The sequence below is a fragment of the Protobothrops mucrosquamatus genome, unplaced genomic scaffold (assembly GCF_001527695.2).
Source record: "Protobothrops mucrosquamatus isolate PMUCROS unplaced genomic scaffold, P.Mucros_1.0 scaffold816, whole genome shotgun sequence".
NCBI classification, from domain to species: Eukaryota; Metazoa; Chordata; class Lepidosauria; order Squamata; family Viperidae; genus Protobothrops; species Protobothrops mucrosquamatus.
The window spans coordinates 375,660-399,469 of record NW_015387079.1 but is presented as its reverse complement, the minus strand read 5'-3'; the positions used below and the strand labels follow the sequence as shown (position 1 = coordinate 399,469).

General features: G+C 40.3%; 1 protein-coding gene across 1 annotated transcript in view; it reads left to right on the top strand.

Annotated features, from left to right (window-relative positions):
• Positions 1-23,810, top strand: part of GLRA2 (glycine receptor alpha 2) — a 133,755-nt gene that overhangs the window by 30,458 nt on the left and 79,487 nt on the right. The window contains exons 6-8 of the mRNA XM_015818911.1: positions 6,050-6,132; positions 13,172-13,309; positions 15,021-15,235. Of these exons, the coding sequence (XP_015674397.1) occupies positions 6,050-6,132; positions 13,172-13,309; positions 15,021-15,235 (436 nt within the window). The remainder of the gene's footprint in view (positions 1-6,049; positions 6,133-13,171; positions 13,310-15,020; positions 15,236-23,810) is intronic.

Here is a 23,810-nt window from a genome sequence, read left to right as displayed (position 1 = left end):
TCTGGACAGACTTGAACACTGGGCACTATCTAACAAAATGAAATTCAATGGTGAAAAAAGTAAGGTTCTACATTTAGGCAAGAAAAACCAAATGCACAGGTATAGTATAGGGGGTTCCTTGCTCAATAGCAGTAACTGTGAGAGGGACCTCGGAGTCCTAGTGGACAATCACCTAAATATGAGCCAGCAGTGTGCTGCAGCTGCCAAAAAGGCCAACACAGTGCTAGGCTGCATTAACAGAGGGATAGAATCAAGATCACGTGAAGTGTTAATACCACTTTACAATGCCTTGGCACTTGGAATACTGCATCCAGTTTTGGTCACCGCGATGCAAAAAAGATGTTGAGACTCTAGAAAAGAGTACAGAGAATAGCAACAAAGATGATTAGGGGACTGGAGGCTAAATCATATAAGGAACAGCTGCTGGAATTGGGTATGTCTAGTTTAATGAAGAGAAAGACGAGGGGGGACATGATAGCAGTGTTCCAATATCTCAGGGGCTGCCACAAAGAAGAGGGAGTCAAGCTATTTTCCAAGGCGCCTGAAGGCAGGACAAGAAGCAACGGTTGGAAACTAATCAAGGAGAGAGGCAACCTAGAACTAAGGAGAAACTTCCTGACAGTTAGAACAATTAACCAGTGGAACAACCTGCCTCCAGAAGCAGTGAATGTTCCAATACTGAAAGTTTTCAAGAAGAGACTGGACAGCCATTTGTCTGAAATTGTATAGGGTTTCCTGCCTAAGCAGGGGGTTGGACTAGATGACCTCCAAGGTCCCTTCCAACTTTACTACTACTACTACTACTACTACTACTACTACTACTACTACTACTACTACTATTATTATTATTATTATTATTATTATTATTATTATTATTATTATTATTATTATTATTATTACAATGGAGACTGCTTTAGAAAGCAGGTTCTTGTTTAGTTAGTTGCCAGAAACTTCAGTGACAGCAGCATGTTTCTGGGATGGCTGACCACATGGAGCTGGGAGTGGTGGTTTTTTATATCTTCTTGGGCTTTTGTGTTTGGAGTTGTTCCTGTTCCTTTGATATTCTAAAGGTGGTGGGTTAATCCTATTAAGTCCTAAAGGTCATGTTTCATGTCCTCTTTGTTTTTCTAATCCCCTCAGCTCCAGCCTTTCTGCTCCCAACCTTTCGGAATAGGATTATCAAATCTGAATTTCTACAGAGCTAGCCTTTGCCTGGAGGAGAATAGAACAGAATAGAATAGAATATCTTTATTGTCATTGTATAACTCACAACAAAATTAAGTAAGACGGACTGGGGCTGGTTTCTGTCCTTTAAGATTTTCTTTCTCCATTATTGTATTCCTTTGGGGAAATATAATATTCTGCCTTTTTTTAAATATTCCCCAAAATATTTCCTTCTCTGGGGTGTGTGTGTGCTGTCTTCCTACATAAGAATATCCTATAGTAAGCACCCATAAAAGGTATAGAGATGGGACATTTAAGGAAAATATTTTTTGCCTACCAACTGTGGAAGTTTCAGGAGTTCTGATTACTATAGCAATAGCATTTAGGCTTATATACTGCCCCATACACTTTATAGCATTCTTTGGGTGATTTACAATGTAGAAGCATTATTTGTATATTTTCTCCAACAATCTGGATCCTCATTTTACTAACCTCTGAAAGGAGTGTAAACTTTGAGTCCCATCTGCCCATCACTCCAGGCTGTGGGCAGAGTTTTGTCTGCAATACTGCACTTTAACTACTGTGCCACCAGGGCTCTCTATATATTTCGGGAAAAATGTGATTACACATTTGTACTTAGGTTTTTAAGTAAAAAATATAGATTCTCTATCATGTATTATTACCTGTTTACATCTACGCAGTTGGAAAAGCATAGCAGGATGCAATACAAATAACCATATTGGTCAATAAGAATTAAAGAACAATCTATATAAGACTATGTAATAAGATTACATAATTCAACATCTTAAAACATGAAAAGAAAGACATTAGATGAATACCACCTGCTGGGAAAAAAAGCCAATATTGTATGGGTTTCTTTAGTAACCTATATATATGTTTATTGATCTGAATCATACATCATGCTATTCCTTTTGTTTGTTTGTTTTTGCTTTGGCTGAGCATATTGCACTGGTCCATTCATTGTGCTTTAGCATTATAGATGAACCAGACTATCTTGATTAGTTCAACAAAACAATCCTTACTATTTATCACGTAATCAAATAGCAATGCCTTACCTTACTTCAATATTTTTTTTTAATAATTGAGAACAAAAGTTTCTAGTTGGAATTTTTCTTTAATACAACAGGGTTCTTCCATTTCCATTTAAGTAAATGATTTGAAATGATTATATACCGAACATTAGTCATAATGATTGATCCAAGAACACTAGTAGCCTCAAGGGCTTCCTCAGTCAATACTGCTGAACATTGATTGCAAGTTTTCTATTTCGATGTAAGAAACATTTCAAAATGGCAATCTAAGTCTTCCTATAAAGTTAAGATTGTTTTTTTTTTAAAAAAAAAACATAACCCCTTCCCAAAAAACAAGAAAGAATTAGAGCTACCCATTTTGTTTCATTGTCCTCCCTTTTGCTGGTTTCAGGTTTCCCCAACATGTTACTATACCCAAGCACTAAAAGGTTTCTCGCCCTTGAATTGCATAGAAGAAAGGCGAGGTTCCTCTTAATACTTTGTGATGAAAGAATCCAAATTTGAAGAACTCACTTAAAAGTAGCAACAGAATATTTTCAAAGAAATGTGGTACTGAAGCTTTCAACTTCAGCTGACACTAAGCTATTTACAATGGCCAACATTACAGAGGACACTGTCCCTTTTAAACCCAACCGAAATAACTGCCCTTAAATAGTTTGTATTTATTCTAGTGCATTTGACTAGTAAAATCTTCGTCAGTTTAGCAGGGCTGATAACCTGAATATGGAATCTTCAGAATTCCAGCAAATTTTCATATGGGTTGTAACACTATGTGAATTTGTACTTCATTTTGTGTACAGTATGTATGTACAGTACACAAACACTTCAGTCTGATTGTAAATTTATTCTATAATCCAACCTAGCATTTTAGAGAATTTTGATTTTCCTGGGAAAGATTAGCAGTGAGAACACAAAGCTTATTGTCAAAACCAAAAGGTTATTGCTTGTTCTTCAAAGCCAGAATGGTTCCTCTCCTTCCCTTCCCACATATATATTGATTGTGCCCAGATAACATTGATAGGTGGTCTTTTTGTGCATGTGTTTTTTTTAAGAAAGATAACACATTGGATCTAGCACTCCCAAAGAAACTATTTTTTTGGGGGGGGGAAGCACAGTGTAAGAAAAACAATTCAATTATCCTCAGGCAAAATTGTATGAAATTCTTGGCTATTTGAAATGTCTTTTTAAAAATGTAAAGCTTTCCACTATAAAACTTGCTAATTGACAGAGAAACTCTCAGTAGAATTAAAGCAAGGATGGGATGGGAGGGAAGGGGATGGGATGGAAGAGGGTAGAGTAAGGTAGGATAGGGTAGGGTAGGGTAGGGACAGCAGGCCTTGTAGGCACATACAGAGCTTGTTATATATTTAATTACTTATATGACGGTGGGATTTACTTCTGTATATGTGAATCCTGTAACCCTGAGAAATAAGTTGCCTTCTGTTGAGAACTTCTACAGCACTGTAGTTTTCACTTTGTTAGATGTGTCTTTATTGAAGTTCTCTCATGCTACAAAAGAGTGACACATTTTAGCAGCTGAAAGTAACACCTTCCCTTCTAAATCCAAAAAGCTTCTGCTTTAAATCCATCCTGATCCTGTTGCATTGCTTCATCTAGTAAAAATGAGGATGCCGTATTTAATTAAAAATGGGAGAAAGAGTCTTTGTATTTGTAGTTTTGTCTATGGATGGCATTACTCTTGGCTGGAAAGATTTTTAAAAATTGGCAATTTCTGATGGAAATCAGGATTAATAGGATTTTTGAGAATGTTTACTGGATGTAGGCCAAAGAAGACCTCTGTGTACATAAGAGTCTATCAGATAGTGGTTTCAGCTGGCATAAACCAGAAGTGACTTACGGTAATCTGTGAACTGTGTGAAACATTTCTTTTGGCAATGTAGCACTTAGCATAATGACACAGTTTGAAAAATAAACATTCCTATGAGTCTGGTTTGTAAATGAGTATTGTAGATGAGTAGAAACAGAGGCATGAGGGAAAGCAATAAGAGTTTTGCTGCATTCTATTTAGAGAGACTTTATTTTCTTTTTCAAATTACCATGTTGAGTCCTGGGTGCTATACTTCAGTAAAGACAATAATAAATTGAAATGGTTCACTGTAGAGCTACAAAGCTGTTAATGGTCAGATATTATGAGAACAGATAGAAAAGACTGATTTAGTCACTTGCAAAGAAAAAAAGTCATACTTGAGATAGGTCAAGAATAGTACACAAATGTATATTTCAGATAAAAGTAGTCTTAACTCCCCTGGTAAACAAAGAAAGTATCATTCTGAATTCTCATTTTATTAAAAATTCCCTGTAATCTCCTTTTTATAGTGCTACAAAAACATTAACTGCAAAATGATGATTGCTTGTGTTTGACTTCAAGGTTGCGGCAGAGCTACTAGAGTAGAATAGAGCTGAAAGGGACCTTGGAGGTCTTCTTGTCCAGCCCCCTGCTCGAGCAGGAGAATCTATATCATTTCAGACAAGTGACTGTCCAGTCTCTTCTTAAAAACCTCCAGTGATGGAGTGCCCATGATTTCTGAAGGCAAGCTGTTCCACTGGTTAATTGTCCTCAGGAAGTTTCTCCTTAATTTCAGGTTGCTTCTCTCTTTGATCAGTTTCCAACCATCATTTCTTGTCTTGCCCTCTGGTGCTTTGGAGAATAGTTTGACCCCCACTTCTTTGGGGCAACCCCTCAAATACTGGAATACTGCTATCATGTCACCCCTATTTCTTTTTTTAGACTAATCCTGCAGCCATTCTTTATATGTTTTAGTCTCCAGGCCTTTGATCATTTTAGTTGCTCTTCTCTGAACTGTTTCCAAGGTCTCAACATCTTTTTTGTAGTATGGTGACCAAAATTGGTTGCAGTATTCCAGGTGTAGTCTTACTAGGGTTTTATAAAGTGATACTAATATCTCACGTGATCTTGATTCTATGCTTCTGTTTATACAACCCAGGATTGTATTAGCTTTTTTAGCTGCTGCTGCACACTGCTGGCTCATAGTCAAGTGATTGTCCACTAGGACGCCAAGGTCCCTCTCACTGTTGCTGTTTTTGAGCCAGGTCTCACCTAATCTGTACTTAAACATTTGGTTTTTCCTGCCTAAATGTAAAACTTTGCTTTTGGTGTTTACACTGGGTTTCTGATAAGAAATACTTTTACCTAAAAATGAAATTCTCAATCATCTAATATTCATGAAAAGAAAACAAACTACTGTTGATGGGAAAATATCAGAGGAAAGTGAAAGGAATTTACAAAAAAAAGCCAAAGGATAGAGTTTGAAGACTTTTACTCTACTACTCTATAATACTAAGCCTTGATTAAAGGTCCAAATGATCACATTATTGATTAATACTTTGGATTAGATACTTGTGCTCATTAATTTATTTGTATCTGAGAGGGTGAAAAGGCAATAAAACCTCATTTTTTCTATCCCAAATGTGTCATTTTCTTTATTGCTGTCACTATGTTCTTTTAGTTCTTACAGCAGGGAAATTAATGGTACATGTACAAATATAATACAAGTAGTCCTCGACTTACAACCACAACTGAGCCCAAAAGTTTTGTTGCTAAGTGAGACAGTTGTTAATGAATTCTGCCTCATTTTATGTGACCTTTCTTGCCATAGTTGTTAAGTGAATCACTGTAGTACTTATGTTAGTAACACCATTGTTAAGTGAATCTGTCTTTCCCTTTGATTTTGCTTGTCAGAAGGTCACAAAAGGTGATCACATGGCCCTGGGACACTGCAGCTGTCATAACTTCATTTTAGCAGCAATTCCATACTTACTAAACACATTTACATTTCTTTGCATTCCTTTAGGCTAACATTAACTTTATCCTGTCCCATGGACTTAAAGAATTTTCCTATGGATGTACAAACATGTACAATGCAACTAGAAAGCTGTAAGTCAGATATTATATTTTTTTTTAAAAAAATACACCAGTCATAATCTGACTCTTCAAGATGCACCATTTAATATCACTTCATATAATACAGAGCTTCTGGCATATACAGAATATGTCACTGAGAAAACAACTGGAGAAAGCAAACAGAAGAGGGATATGTATCTCTACTACAGCTACTATTACTTTTTTACTTTACTATTTTTGAAAAGGAAAAGGTAATTTTATTGGCCTTAATTTGTTCTTGTAATAGAACCTATTAAGGCATCTTAAGACCTGATGGCTTTTGAGAAGACAGAACTAAATGTAAAACCTTTTATTCTCCAAATCCCTCAAAGAAGGTGACTGGGAATTCCAGGATTTGCAGTCCCCTATATGTTTGGAGAGAACCTTGGGGGAAAACGATCTTATTTCTCAACCTTGAGGAATGGATATGCCCTTTTTGGATAGGGTGACTAAATTCTGAGCTGTCTGTTAATGTTTATCAGTGAGCAAGCTGTTTGCTTTCTCTATTTCTTTCTCTTTAGTGATAGTGTAAATGGTTTTCTTACTTAAGGTCCTGAATAAAAACTATCTTTGGATAATTGAAATTTTCGACTTGGAGGACTATTTGACATTTGAAATGCAAAGCCAAAGAATAAATACATGGAATAAAGAATGACATTTCTGAGGCAGGCCATTGGGGGTGCATCTTTATATTTAACATACAGTGTCAATCCTCCGTATCCCTATAGGCAAACAGCATGAATTGGAAGGGGGTAATAATAGTAAAAGTGATAGGTATAGAAGCACCTGGATACTCCTGAGGCACTCAGATGTAATATTTAAAGATGCTAGTGCTATTATCTAATGCAGATTTTTCCAATATAGAGTTGTCCAATATATATTAGACCTAAAAGTGCCTTAGTTTGTGGCTGCCATGCTATTGTAGTCTATAAATTGTAGTCTCAATTTATATCAGGGTAAAAGATGTAGAAAGTCCTATCCACTTCACTTTAATATCTTTGTTATAAATATACTTATGGTCAAATGTTCCCCAAATTTAATCTAGATATTCCTGATTTATTGATGTCATATCACTCCATGCATTAACCGTAATCTGAATGTATTTATCTATTAGTTATCTTTTCTCTTTCAGAAATTAAATAATTTTCTACTGTTGCTATTTGCCTGTTGTAGCAATTCTCCAGTACAGGAGATAGAGAATCCACCAATGGGTTTTCTTTGTCTGCCTGCTCTTGAGACCAAGTAGCCAAACTTGACACGCCCCCTCTTGCCAGGAGATCCAGCCTTAACTTGGTCTCAGCTCTTGAAAGACGTTTCAGGTTTGGCTCTCAAGATAGCAGGTTAGAAAACTCCATTGGTGATTCTCCTTTATCCTCAAAATTTGCTCAGTCCTCCCTTACCCTCAATCCTATTTGGCATTTCCTCCAAATTCTCCTTTACCACTGGGATCAGTGTTGTTTAATTTCTTTCCTTTATTTTACTGTTCAAGGAGTGGGAGGGGGGGAGGTGAAAATCCTGCAGCTTTCCTTTCTGCCTTTCTCCCAGGGCTCTGGGGGGAAAGATTACTGGGCAGAATTGCTCTGGGAAAGCATTTCTTCCCCATTTCTTTAGTCAGAAACTAAATTGGTGCTGCAGGCTTGGGAGTCCCTCCTTTGTTTTGAGGCCTCCAGATCAGTTTCGGCGGTCGCCATTTTGAAGGCTGGAAAGGCCGACAAAATTGATTTTTTTTTCTCCTTGCTGTTCCGAGGCCGATCGTTGCCCCAAATTCCAGCACAGCGCTTCGCGCCGCCTGGAAACCTGATCCAGGGGCTGCTAACTTTCTTCCGAAGCCTACGGTGGTTTTAAGCGGAGGGAAGGCCTCGACCGCCATTTTGTGGCAGGAGCACTTCTATCTACCTTTTGCAATCGTTTGGGGCCTTCTCCTGAGTTTGCTAGAACCCAAGTGCCTTGAGAGCAAAAGGCTCTCAGCCTATGCGGCCTGTCAGATTCCCAGCCTCTCTCACTACTTACCACGGCCAACATCTTAAACATTGCGCTGTAAATTAAGTAGGTCAATGTCAAACATATATATTACCTCACAAGTTCACAGCTGCCATTTTGAATTCGTTTTCCTACCAGGCCTTGCCTCAATTTTCCTGTATCCCTCATTGGGAAAATTTGGCCTTTTTGTTTTCTGGTGCATATTGCCTGGCCACCTAAGGCCTCCGGGCAGAGCCCAGAGAGTGGTTCCTAACGTGCCTTCGGCACCTAACTCAAGGGCCATGACCATAGCCCAGTGAGAAATATATTTTTTTGGTCGGGTGGTCAGGGGAACAGTCTTGTTGCTTGTTCCAATCCCACTCCCGCCAGTTACTTGCCTGCCAGAGCATCACCTCAGCTATCTGAGACTGCTCCACTGGGATGGAGGGCTCATCGTTGCCTCAATCCACTCCATCCTTCAGTTACGGCTGCCATAAATCCTCTGAACAGGAGGCGGCAGGCAAGTCCAAGTCCAAAACTAAGCACACGCTCAAGAAGCCTTCCAAGCTGGTGGAGAAGCAAGTCAGCCGTAGGCACCAGGCTCTGGAGAAGGAGTTCTCCAGGACACAGAGGCAGGCCGGGGTATATATGATGCAATTGGAGGCCCCGGAACCTGATCTTCCATTAGGTCCCTCAACCTCACCTCAAGGTGTCTGGTCCATTCCAGGGACACCGGTCAACATGGGTTCACCTCCCACAATTACTCATCACGCTACGATGGCTCAGGGTGCAGTCCCAGAAGCCACGTTTACTCCTACAGCAGCAGGACTCAGGGGTCCGGACTTGGGAGATATTTCCTCCGACAGACGCCTGGAGGCTTTACTAACAAAGGTAGTAGATAGAGCTTCAGACCAGTGTTCCATGCAGTATCCTGATCAAGGGGCTTCCACCTCTGCTATGCCTCCTTCTGAGGCTCCTACAGAATTCCCCATGCTCCAGGAGCCCATGTCTCCTGCGCATTCTTCTATGAGCTATTATTCTTCCCCTCGGGGTGAGGAGCAGCCGGATCTCATTCTGTCAGAGGAAGAGGACCTCCCTCCTGAGCTCTCCCCTTCGGGAGGCCTTTTCAATCCAGCCCTTTTTCTCTCAATCCTACGCAAGGCCACAGCAACAGCAAAAATAGGATCAGATCAATTCCCTCAACCTCAGGCCACATCGGATACTAGTCCTAATCCGATATTTTTTGAAACAGTGGCAACTGAACATCACGTTCCGTGCCCCTCCATCTTCCTCAAGGGGATTAAGAAACCATGGGCATCCCCTTCCTCATTCCCTTCTGTAAGCGGGATTGACAAAAAGATCTTCAGCACCTCCTCTGATCTTAATGATGCGCTGGAGGTTCCCAAGGTAGACGAGGCATGGACCCCTCTGGTATCCCAGACGGCGGTCACTGGGGACTTAGCTCAGGTACTAAAAGCGGATGACAAAAAATGGGAACATACGTTTCGAAAAATCAGCAGCCTGGGCGATTAAAACGGCCAGCTGCGCATCCTTTTTTGTTAGAACCACCCTCCTTTGGTTATGTCAGCTTCAGGCCAGGTCCCTGCCGAGGATTTGCGTGCCCACCAGGACCTCAGTAAAATGGTGGCGGCGACTGAGTACGCTGCGGACGCAATGCTTCAGTCTGCCGTCTTTGCATCTAGATCTATGGCCTCTAATATTACCGCCAGAAGGATGCTGTGGTTAAAGCATTGGCAGGCTGACACCAAACTTAAATGGAGTCTAGCAACTGCTCCTTATCTGGGCAGCTACTTGTTTGGAGAGTCCCTTGCCCCATACCTTGTGGAGAACAAGGACAAGCGCAAGGTTATGGCTCATTTACACAAGAAGGCTGACAAGCGCCCCACTCCCTACTTTCGTAGACAGTCCTTTCACCAGGCAGCAGGTGCAACAGCTGTTCAGCCCCCCAGATCATACACTCCCAGACAGGAATGGCCATACGACTGTCCTTACGACAGGTCAGGGTTCCGGCCCAGACAACAAGGACAAAATAAGCGGCCATTTCAAGGAGCGGGTCGCCCATACAGAAAGTCCAAATGACTCCTTCACTACCCTTCCCATCGGAGGAAGGCTAGCCCACTTTTTCCACCAGTGGGAACTTTCCTCCACGGACAACTGGGTCCTACAAACCATCCAGTTCGGGCTGTTCCTGGAGTTCCAAGTCACACCCCCGGACCGACTCATCCGCTGTTCCGTTTCCAGGGACCTACAAAAACAAAGACTTATGCAGGAGGCCATCCAACACCTTTTAGAGATTCAGGCGATAGAACCAGTACCACCAGAACACAGAGGCAGGGGTTTCTACTCCATCCTCTTTGTGGTTCCCAAGACCTCGGGGGGGTGGAGAGCAATCCTAGACCTTAAGCATCTCAATCATTACATCACTTACAAAAAGTTCAAGATGCAATCTCGCCAGTCCATTCTGGGAGGAATCAGACAAGGGGATTTCCTAGCATCGATAGATCTCACGGAGGCTTACCTCCACATTCCCATTCATCCAGCTCACCGTCGATTCCTGAGGTTCTACTACAAGGGCAGACACTTTCAGTACAGGGCCCTCCCCTTTGGTCTTTCGTCTGCGCCCAGGGTATTTACAAAATCCTAGCCGTGCTGGCCGCCCAGTTGAGGAAGGTTCCAATACGCGTCCTCCAGTGGTTCCTGCTGCCATTCCAACGGGCAAATGCCAGTGCATCCAGCCGTCAGGTCAGGGTACCGGTTCAGGTTCGCAGGGCTCTTCGCTGGTGGTTCTCACGGGCAGTGACCAAAGGGTCACCCTTCAAGGAACCGGACCGCATCACCGTCACGACAGACGCCAGTCTGTTTGGATGGGGGGCCCATCTACAGTCTCAGTTTGTGCAGGGCCGTTGGTCCCGTGCAGACTTGAGACACAACATCAATTGGCTGGAGCTCAGGGCCATCCACCTGGCTCTACACCAATTCAGACACACGATCAGGGGTCGCCACGTTCTGGTCCTCACAGACAATGTGGCATCCAAAGCCCACGTCAGCCGTCAGGGGGGCACCAGGTCCAGGTCTCTGATGTCCGAGACACAGCTCCTGGGTTCCTGGGCAGAGTCCAATCTGGCCTCCATCAAGGCCGAACACATCTCGGGGGTCAACAACCAGCAAGCAGACTTCCTGAGTCGCGCTACGGTGGACCCATCAGAGTGGGGATTACATCCGGACCTGTTCTCCGAAATATCTCTCCGGTTCAGCCGACCGATCCTCGACCTGTTTGCGTCGTCGACCAACGCTCAACTCCCCAGGTACTATTCCTGCTATTTCCTTCCAGGGGCGGAGGGAACGGACGCCTTGCGGACTCCATGGCCACAAGGTCTGCTTTACGCCTTCCCTCCCCTACCCCTTATACCGGCGACCATCCGCAAGATACTTCGGGAACGGGTGGATGTGATCCTCGTGGCACCGTACTGGCCTCAGAGGCCGTGGTTTGCCGACTTGATGACTCTTTCCCGATTTCCTCCATTGAAGATTCCCCCTTATCGGGTGTCACTACATCAGGGGTCCCTTCAACATCCGGAACCCCAATGGTTACAACTAACCGTTTGGTGCTTGAGCGCTGCATAATGACCCAAGAACTATTTTCCCCTCATGCCATTTCCATGATTCAGGCTTCCCGCCGCCCAGCGACCAATCGCATTTATAATTCTACCTGGAAGAATTTTTGCCATTGGTGTCGGAGGCGACAACTAATCATACACAAGCTAACCATCCCTCAAATCGTAGATTACCTTTTGGATGGCCTGGATAGAGGCCTCGCCCCTGTGACCATTCGCAGACAGGTGGCTGCCTTGTCCACATTACTTACCTGTGCGGATTCAGTTCCTTTGGCTCACCATCCCAGAATTCGTGCCTTTATCAAAGGTGCGTGCAACACTAGGCCTCCCGTGGTGCACAGGTATCCTTCTTGGGAATTACCTTGCGTACTTCAGGCTCTAACTAGGCCACCCTTCGAGCCTATAATGACTGTTTTGTTAAGGAATCTATCTCTTAAGGTCGCGTTCTTAATAGCTGTCACATCGGCCAGACGTATCTCTGAGCTCGCCGCCCTATCGGTCAGAAGTGACTTTTGCATTTTTCACAGTGATCGGGTGGTCCTTCGTCTGGACCCCACATTTGTGCCCAAGGTAAATTCGCTCTTCCACAGGGCTCAGGAAGTCATCCTACCTAATTTTTGCCCCAACCCTTCCCATGACTTGGAGTGGCAGTGGCATACGCTGGACGTCCGCAGAGCGTTGCGGCGCTACATCAAGCATACAGAGCCCTTTCGCAGGTCCGAGGCCCTATTTGTTTCCTTCCGTCCGGCCTCTTTGGGACAGAAGGTTTCCTCTGGCATGATTGGCAGGTGGATCAGGGCCTGTATTGCGGAGGCGTACCAGTCCTCTTCCCTGCGGGCTCCAAGTCATCTCACTGCCAATTCCACTCACAGCGCTGCGACTTCTGCGGCATGGGCCACTCAGGCATCCATCGAGGAGGTTTGTAGGGCTGCGACCTGGTCTTCACCCTCCCCGTTTATACGCCACTACAAAATTGATCGTTTTGCTTCAGCAGACGCCTCCTTTGGGCGGAGGGTCCTTCAGCAGGTGGTTCCCAGGGACACTATTCCAGCCTTATCTGTTTCCCACCCATCGGGACAGTGAGGCTTTGGTATGTCCCATTGGTGGATTCTCCATCTCCTGTACTGGAGAAGGGGCGTTGTCTTACCTGAACGCCTTTTCTCAGTACAGAGATGGAGAATCCACACCCACCCCTTATAGTCAGATAGGCCACTGTAGGGGTTTGAGAGCCAACACCTCGTCCATCTTCAGTCACTTTCGCCCTTGTTAAGACTGGATCTCCTGGCAAGAGGGGGCGTGTCAAGTTTGGCTACTTGGTCTCAAGAGCAGGCAGGCAAAGAAAACCTATTGGTGGATTCTCCATCTCCGTACTGAGAAAAGACGTTCAGGTAAAACAACGCCCCTTCTGTTATTATCTAATCACAAATAATTTGTTCTAGTTGGCTATACAATGAATGATCTGATATTTGAATGGATGAGCGATGGCCCAGTACAAGTAGCAGAAGGCTTAACTCTGCCGCAGTTTATTTTGAAAGAAGAGAAGGAGCTTGGTTATTGCACAAAGCATTACAATACTGGTAAGTATTATATTACTCAACAATGATTTCCAAATTTTATGGGCAATATTGGAAACTTATTAAAGAATCCTGGTTATTAATATTAAAATTAATACACATTTATTACATAATTGAATCAACAAAATGGATTTAATTAAATTTCTTTTTAAAAGAACTAATTCAAATCATGAGCCAATATACACTTATCAACAGTCAAGCTGCAAATTGGGTATTGATTTATTTTACAGTGTTGCATAATACTTTGGCTATTGACATCTTGATGTCTTGATAAATTGCAAATAGTAGTATGTGGCCAAGAAAAACATATCCATTGATGACAAACAATGATCCATCTTTAAAGTCATACCAACCCTCTTAAGAATTTCTGACCAAAATTTGAAAATGCTAGATTAAGGTCAAGCCATATGAATTAGCATTGGAATTCCTGAGTTAAACTTCCAACAACTCATTGTATGTAATCAGTTTGTATTCAATATATCCATCATGTCTGGTGTACAAGAAATAACATCAACATAACATAGTTGTGAACTTGTTGGTTTGGGATTTGGAAAACATAGGTTCTAGTACAGTTGCAGCTGACCTGGTTACTTTCTCCCAGCCCAGCCTACCTTACACGATTGTTGTGGGAAAAACTAAGAGAAGAAAATAGTCTGTGTGTTGCCTTGAAGTCCTGGCTGAATGGTGATATATAAATTTAAGAAGTTTTTTAATGAAAGAAAGTAGCTTCATAGCTTTGAAAATAATCCATCAAATCTCATCAATAATGACTTTCAGTTTAATTTGTTTCCTTTAATTTCTTATAAAAATACTAAAACCAAAATTTCAATTCATTTTCAAGGTTTCAATAGATATGGAATTTCAAAGGACATGATTCAAATGTGTAACTGGGATATATCCAGCCACAAAGGGCCCCGAGGACATGCATTCTCTAGGAAATCCCAGAATCAGAAGGCATCTGATAGCGCCTTTTCTAACTAACAAATTGTATTAAGAGAAATTAGGTTTTATTAATATACATCTTTATTATAGACCTTGCAATGGGGGCAGGGCATGAGAAAACACTATCTAGGTGTACCCAGAAATTTCTTTTGCGATTTGAAAAATACTAAAGAGAAAAAGTGATAAAACCAAAGAATAATTTTTAGGAATACCAATTTATAAATGCAGTTGAGCATTGCAGCTCCATACCAGGTCAGATGATTATTTACAACATTTAGGGATTTCACTAAGCAATTTCAGTTGCCAAAGTGATTTAGTTATTTAGATTTTTTAAAAACACCTGGTCCCTTATATCAAGTCCCACTGTCAACAAATGCTCTCATCAAACTCTTTGTGGTCTGAATCTTCAAATACACTGTTTTATTTATTATTTTGTTTAAAAAGTATAAAGCGTATTAATTTTTAAAGCCCTCATTTTCAAAACATTAAAAATGCTCAAGACAGATCAATAAATTGAACCAATTGTTATAATTGCAGCCATCTTTGTATAAAGTGATATACAACTCTCAAATGACTAACTTGGGGTTGATTCCTTCAGGGTAGAATGTCAGTCAAAATATACCTTGTATTAGTATTGAAGGAACAATGGCCATCCAATTGAATAAGATCTGACATTTTACTGTTCATGTGCCTAAGGCAGTTAATTTATGCTCATGATATAATAGGATTAAAATGTACAAACATGATTTATAAAAACAATTTCATGTTCTAGGAAAATTTACATGCATTGAAGTAAAGTTTCATTTGGAGCGTCAGATGGGATATTATTTAATCCAGATGTACATTCCTAGCCTGCTGATCGTCATTTTGTCCTGGGTATCTTTCTGGATCAACATGGATGCTGCTCCAGCCAGAGTTGCACTGGGCATAACTACAGTTTTGACAATGACCACTCAGAGTTCAGGCTCCAGAGCATCTCTTCCAAAAGTAAGTACTTTCCATTAATTCAGAACTAACAAACTAAACAGAGATGATTCCTATAATCTTTTCTGTTATGTTCCTTATTTTTTCATGCATTGAAATTATCAGTAATGTTCTTAATAAATTTGTGAACCAGATGTCTTTTATTTCATGTATATACAAGCAAGTGAGATTTATTATACAGTATATAATTGAAGGGTAAAATTAAGATATAGGGCATTATGTGAAATACATTTCTTTTTATTTGCATTAAGGATGACAGTTGGTTACACAACCTATTTTCTTATTTTTTATTTTTTTAAGTACAATTTTTATTATATTTATTTAATATATAAAATACAAAGAAAAATACAAATAAGAAATTAGGGAAAGGAAAAAGAGAAGGGAAGAGAAAAAAAAGTGAGATACAAGGAGAAAAAGAAAAAGCGTTTAATTCCGACTTTCTTTAGCGCAGTACAGAATAAAAACACGCCAGCTTCAACTTTTTGCTTTTACACATTAGTATATGACTAGCCATTTCTATAATGACAAATCTATCTAATCGACAAAATCAAAGTCAATATTTCATTTTTTTTCATCACAAACAAAAAATCCAGAAGTGATATCCAAGTGAAAAAGGTGTTGGCCCCCAGGGATGCCCTGGAGATGGCAAGGGACTGGCCCCCGCCGCCCTGGCCCCGGCCACACTCACCCAGTCTGCTATGACCACTGCAGCCAAGCCCCCACACCCCCACATCCTCCCTGAGGGCACCACAATACTGATGCAGCCCTGGCACTTTGTGATAAATAAGTGGGTTTTGGGTTGCAGTTTGGGCACTCGGTGTCTAAAAGGTTCGCCATCACTGCCCTAGCATTTGGCACACAGCAGCATTGAAGCTCAGCTTCTGAGGTTGCTTGCAGAGCACAGCTGTATTGGAGGCTTTTGAAGGCTAATTCTTAAACTCTCCCTGATCCAGGTGGGTCATAAAAACTGAAGAAATGCCAGTCCCTTCAGTTAGTAATTGAAGAGCTACATGCCAGGGAAAAACCCTTCAAGGATCCTTCCCTGAGCATGTATTCAGTCGGCCATCTTCATTGGAAGTGACACACACAACCTATTTTCTAGGCTTAGGCTGAAGGCTGTACTCAACTTTTGAATATCTGACTAAAAAGTAGATGGAGAAAAGAAAAAAAAAGTAGCTTGATCAATATAAAATTACACATGTTTAATTTAAATTACATTAATTACAGATAATAGGATTCATCCTGTATGCATTTCTTAATTTTGTCCTTTAATAAATCAAAAGAGATACCGTATTTTTCACACCATAAGACGCACCTGACCATAAGACGCACATCGTTTTTAGAGGACAAAAAAAAAGAAAAAAAATATTCTAACCGGCGGTGGCGCGGTCGGGTAGGCGGTGGCGGCGCGGTCGGGTAGNGGGTGCGGCGGGCCGCGGCGGGCCGTTCGGGAGGCCGCGGCCACGGCGGCAGCGCGGAAGGGAGGCGGCATTTGCTCCATAAGACGCACAGACATTTTCCCCCATCTTTTGGGGGGGGAAAAGTGTGTCTTATAGAGCGAAAAATACGGTACTTGAAAAGCTTGGAGGACTGTACCCAAAGTTTTAGGGGCTATATGGCTGCATATCTCTATGACACAGGATGAGATTCTGTCAGACCATTAGTTTCTGACCTTTTTTGCCTTTCACTCAAAGCCAGCAGTTTTAGCACATGTAGAAGTAAATGTATGACATTTTACAGAACAGTTCAATAAAAGTTGACCATATTTAATTGAATCATCCATATATTAAGTTTATCTTTAGGCAACAACCTCATAAGGTGGTTGTTGTGGGGAAAATAGGAGGAGGAAGGAGTATTAGGTATGTTCACCACCTTGAATTATTTATAAAAATAATGGAGGCAGGGTAAAAATAAAAAAATAAAAAATTAAATTCATCCATAAGTCACAGGTTACTTCATGTCTTTAACATACTAGTAATCAGGGCCATAAATTTGTGTTTCCAATATAAAAACTAATTTTTGGCAGTTTCAATTTCTATGTAATACATATGTTGTTCAAAATAAAGCATCATCCAAAACTATTAAACTTTATCACAAAGTCAAAATACTATATGTAATTGGTTCTTCCCAGAATATAGCAACTTAGGAAACTGCATGTGTTTTAGTGAATTGCATCTCCAGCTACACAACTTACTCATTTTTGTCTAAGTATCTCAATGCAATCCAATAAGTTTAAAGTATTATTTGTTGTATAAGACATAATCTAAGATCTAGTGAGGTTTCTTGTATTAAGGTAAAAATATTTTCCTATTCTTTAGACAAACTGATGATCTTCCATTCTTTATTCCATTCCATTGCTTTAAAATTTGCATATCAGATTGATTTACTGATAATAGATATGGACTGTTGGTTTAATCTCTGAGCTTGGCGATTTGGCTGCAAACATTTTGTCTTCATTCAGGTGGACATCTTCAGTGTGCTTTGAATTGTGCTCAACTTGAGAGCACTGGTCTTTAAATATCTTTTTGTGTGATGTAAATTGGTGTGGGTGTTATTTGTCCAGATGTTTCTGAATCATGGTTTGGTTTCAGGCTGTTTGATTGGCTGGTTGTTGCTGCTGGGCCATAGTCTTTGGTGTTTAAGTATCATCTGTGTGATGCAAATAGTGCTTGTTCATTTAGTTGCCTCTGAGTCATGGTCTGGTTTCGGTTGTTTGGTTGGCTGGCTGTTGTTAAGATGTGGTCTGGTTTCTTGGGGGGGTGTTGTGATTTTTGTTGCTGTGTGGTGGGGTGCCTATTTGATAATAGATATTTATAAAAATTGATTATGGAGTTTTTAGTCTTAGAAAAATTAATAATCTCTTTTTGGAGCCATTGATTTAGGTCAGGGCTTTTCAACCGATGGTATGCGTACCACTTGTGGTACGTTAACGAGTGGCAAGTGGTACGCAGCCCTGCCTAGCCAAGTGTAGTGGGGGAGGTAAAGAGCCAGTGCAGGCAAGAACTTACTGTGAGAGAGTCCTCTGGAGCTGCAGAGTGGCTGGGGCGAGGCAAAGGCCCCAGGCTCACTTCTGGCTCACCCTCCTCCATGAGAAAGGAGGAGGAGGGGGCCGGAGACAGGAGAGGCTATAAAAGGAGGCAGTTTGGGCGGGAGAGCGAGAGAGAAAAAAAGCAGCAGCCTTGGGAGGAGGGAGAGTCAGCTCTAGTTGCACCGAAGGGAAAGAAGGAGGAGGGTGGGGGGAGAGGAGAGATCAAGCAGGCCGGCCATGAGCCGATCTTACAACTGCTTTGGCAGCCACCTGTGCTGGCAACAGCACATAGGCAAGAAATGCAGTGGGGGAGGGGTCGCCCTCCAAGCGGAATGAAAAAAGGTAGCAATGCTTGGAGGTGAGGCACGGAGGAGGGAGGGAGATGGAGAGTGGAAGGATTCTTATGTGCTTTTGTGACTTTGAAGTTCTGAGATTTGTGCAATGTGGGCTTTGTGTTCTTAAGGAGTGTTTGGCAATTTCTATTTGGCTGATGGCTGAGGTCTCCCGTCAGCTTCTATTGCTCTGTTATTGTTAGCTGTAAGTTTTGCTGCAAGGGATTTTGAAGTATTTTTCTCCTGAATGGATTTTGCCTGTAGCATTCCTTTACTTATGAATGGAGCCATTTGGGGAGGCTGCCTTAGCCGGCAGCCAATACTTACTACATTTTTTTTCTTCCTTAAGTGCCGGCTGCGCTCCTTAACTTTCCTTTCTAGCCAGTAGCTAATTCTTAAAGGGGAATGTGCCTTTTTAAGCTAGTTCTCTCAGAAGTTTGTCTTTTCTGTCTCTGGAAGCTTTTCTTTGTTTGATGAATATATGGAAGAGAGAAAATGGGGGGGGGGTTTTTTCACATTTTTCCTTTAGAAGGAGATGGGCATGAGAAAGAGGGAGGGAGGGAGGGAGGGAAGTCCCACCTTAGCACTTGACCACCAGCAGCCCTGCCATTGACTTTGCTTGTCAAAAGGTTGCAAAAGGGGATCACATGACCCTGGGACACTGTGACCATCATAAATATGAATCAGTTGCCAAGCATCCAAATATAAATCACATGACCCTGGGCATGCTGCAATGGTTATAAGTGTGAAAAATGGTCATAAGTCATTTCAGTGCAATTGCAACTTTGAACAGGTTTGGGGTTTTTTGGGGGGGGGTCATCAAGTTTTTGACGCCTTGCTAGGTGGTACTCAAATATTGCCATATCCTAAAAGTGGTACAATCAGTGAAATGGTTGAAAAGCCCTGATTTAGGTGGTACACAAGTTTAATAAAATTAGTGGTAAGTAGTAGTAATAATAGTAGCAGTATAATGTCTCTGGGCCTGAAAATGTCACTTTTCCTAATAGATATCTCACTAATTATTGTAATTATAAATACTACCAGTAGATTGCAACAAAAATGGCATTTTATTCTTTAACACAGAAAATAGTATAAATTCATTGTTGTAATCAACTAGTTGATTTAATGTAAAGGTCCCAGAATCCATTCAGATCTTCCATAAAATCATTTTTTCCTATCAGTTCGATATCTGAATTGCCATAGTTTAGTATGAGAAAAAGGACCAAAATGCATTTTTCAAGAATAATATATCATTGAATTGATATAGGAAACATATAAAAAATATTATATTTTAAACTCCAATTTATTTCTAATTAAGCTCAGAAAGAAAAATCTGCATTAAGCAAAGATGTCCAGAATTTGTGATCAAAGATATGTGATATAAAATCTGAAAAAAAACTCCAAACCTCTCATTTTTACATATTTTTCTAATATAATTTTAGAATTGAAGAGCCCCATAGAAATGTATGAAATGATGTACCAGGTGGCCTATATTGAGTATGGCCTATATTGAGTATGGCCTATATTGAGTACATGTTAAGCTAACAGATCCTTATTGTAGAGAGTTTTGCATGAGTAACAGCTATTTTCCTACTCATCAATGGGTAGCAATATATATTTCATTATTTTCTGTGTGCCAATTATATATCCATTCTAGACTCCATAACATCTGAACTTGGGGACTGTGGACATTTAGCAGCAAACTGCAGAGAATCTGGTCATATTTTATTACTGTTATAACTTGTATTTCAATGTAATACAATCTGCTTCAACTGAATATCTTGGAGAAACGTTTAAAATAGCAGAGACTTTGTTTACATTGCTCTTCTGGTTGTAACATGAAATGTTAAAAAGGCTGATGATTTGTCCTTGTTGGTTCAACCTACTAAGTTGCTTTACAAAAATCATGGATTTTCATGCACACTGTGCAGAAGAAAATCCTTCATAGTAAACTTAAGACTCAATGTGTGAGTTAGTGGCATGTTCTAGTTTGTTTTTTCCTAAATAATCTTACAGTATATTGTTCACTAATATTGACCAGCAATATTAGTGCTTCTCATGCAAGCTTTTTTTAAAAAATAATGATGCTAGCCCTGAAATGTAGATTGTGTTCATGCAAAAAGTCTACTGTCTATCTGTTCAGTTTAGGTTATTGGCAGACTGAGATTAAAGTTCCAGTTAGCAATGTGCATATGAGGTGCAGTTCAGGTGATCCAGAAATGTAATCAGAATTTTATATTTGTTTAAATATTTCACAAAGTTCACCTGCACAATGTCATGGTAAGCTATTGTTGTATATTGGTTAAGGTATTGGAGACTCAAGAGTCAAGTCTGTCCTTAGCATGGTCCTTGCCCATTTTCAAGGTTTTTGTAGAATTGATGCTGATTTGCTCTAAACTGCAAATTCTGCTGGAATTGAATTATTTGATTTAGTTATTTGATTGATCGTCTCTGCAATAATACATTATTAATACATGCTCATTGTTACTAAAATGTACTTACATGAAATTAAATGTTGTGTACAGAGGCGTAGCGTGGGGGGTGCAGGGGGGCCCGGCCGCACCGGGCGCAACATCTGGGGGGGCGCGCTCGCACTTGCAGCTCTCTGCCCCTGCCTGGCTCACTCACTCTCTCTGCAGTGCTGGCTGTGCGAATCCGATCCGAGCCGCCGGGTCGCCACCCACTGTGGAGGGGGGGCGCAAATTACTTGCCTTGCCCCGGGTGCTGACAACCCACGCTACGCCACTGGTTGTGTAGTATTATTTAGCCATATTTGGAATCGTATGATTACTTCATAATATACATTTAATAAGCATAATGCTTCTTCATTTCAAACTCAGTGAATGTGACCATATAGTATTTTGATGAATTCTCTGAAGAAGGATAGCTGGTACAAAGACAAATTTGGGTGTCTGTAACATGGTTCTAGATAATTCTTTAGAATTATTCCCTCTTTGCACATCTTTAAGTTTTGGTAGCCTAAAAAGTATACAAAAAGAGTTAACAAAAATTCAAAAATGGTTTCTAATAATCAAGTTTAGTGTGTTATTTTGAAATTTGATTTGCATTTCAATAATAATAATAATAATAATAATAATAATAATAATAATAATAATAATAATAATAATAATAATGTTGGAAGGGACCTTGGAGGTCATTAGATTCAATACATCTAGAACTATAGATATGTCTGAGTACAAATCATAGTGAGCATAGATTTTCTTTATGCAAATATTTTCTTAATGCCAATATTTATATTTGCTTGTGGATGGGGAATTTTTGACCATGAAATGTTCCAATTCGGTCCAGAAGTTCTGTTCCTCAACCTGCCAACCTCTAGAGAAATTACATTTGAGTTAAATCTCTTCTGTGGCTTTAATTAGTTAACTGCAATCACCCTCTCCAACAATTATGCTGCAAAAAAGATGAAAAGTATTTTAAAGTAGTAGGGAAATGGGGATTTTGTGTGTGAGAAAGAGAGAGAGAGAGAAAAAAAAAGAGAAAGTGAGAGAAGGAAGAAAAACAAAAAAAAGGAAAACAGAAAGAAAGATGTTATGAATGTGATGAGGGAAAGTCAAGCAGTGCTTATTATGTGTAGCTTTGCCTCATGTGTAGCTCTGGAGGTGTGTTTGCGTGTATATGTGGGTGCTTGACAGACCTCTCAAGTGCAGCTGCTAGAAGGAAACCCGGCTAAAAATGAATTCCTCAGATAGAACTTGTTTCTTACACCTGACAGAAATGTACAGCTATATCTCAAGGTGATTTATAAGAGCAACTAAGATGATCAAGAGCCTGGAGACTAAAACATATGAAGAACAGCTGCAGGACTTGGGTTTGGCTAGTCTAAAGAAAAGAAGAAATACGGGTAACATGATAGTAGTATTCCAGTGTCTGAGGGCCTGCCACAAAAAATAGGGGGGTCAAATTATTCTCCAAAGCATCAGTTTCCAACAATGGTTGGAAACTGATCAAAGAGAGAAGCAACCTGGAATTAAGGAGAAACTTCCCTACAGTGAGGACAATTAACCAATAGAACAGCTTGCCTTCAGAAATCATGCGCGCTCCATCACTGGAGGTTTTTAAGAAGAGACTAGACAGTCATTTGTCTGAGATGGTTTAGGTTCTCTTGCTTGAACGGGCGGCTGGACTAGAAGACCTCCAAGGTCCCTTCCAGCTCTATTCTATTATATTCCAAAAGAAATTTTACACAAAAATATATATCTCAGCACTCTGCTTGTATAATTATCTGTATAAATGCTTTATTTTATAAAACATAATTATGTTTGAGGAACTGTACAAAGACAGATATACTGAAATTTTATAAGCTTATATGTGTGTGTACACACATATACACATGATATAATAATAGACATGAGGTGTCAATTTTTTGTGTCTGGTTTCCATGGAAATGCTGGCTGGGATTAATAGCAAGAGGTATGCTGTATAATTATAGGCACTAGCTCTTACTCAGCCTAAGAAAATACTAAATCACTAAATGGCACAACACATTTTCTACAACAAACATAAACATCTTTCTAATTCAGTGTCCAACTTATTTGCGAGGTGATCAAAACATTCTGTACTGACTTGAAAGAAGAAAGTGTGTGTTCTAATCAAAAATAGTAATCTTCCAAAAATTTCAGAAACCTTTAAAACCATGCTAGAGGAAAAAATAATAATGATGGAAATAACAGAGGCTATTAGAAGACAAAAAATGAGAAAACATCGGGGCCAGGTGGCTACCAGCGGAGCTATATAAATCTTTACAAGATATATTAAGTGAACCGTTGAAGGACATTGTAATGAACTTTTGTTGGAGGCTAAACTCCCAAATACATGGACAGAAGCAAATATCACCCTAATACTGAAAGAAGATTTAGATTTGACACAGATAAAAAATTACAGACTGATATCATTACTAAATATTGATTATAAAATTTTTACTTCAATAATAGCAGAGACTGAAAAGATTTTTAACTGAATTTATATATTCAGACCAAAATAGTTTTTTACCAAAGAGACAAATTAAAAACAATTTAAGAGTGATAATGGATATTTATTTATTATTTATTTATTATTTATATTTTTACCCCGCCCTTCTCCCTGCGGACTCAGGGCGGCTTACAGCCTTTTAAAACAAATACATAAATACAGAAAATACTAAAGTTAAAATGTTGATTAAAATGAAATATTATTAGGCCTTTATTATTTTTAAAAA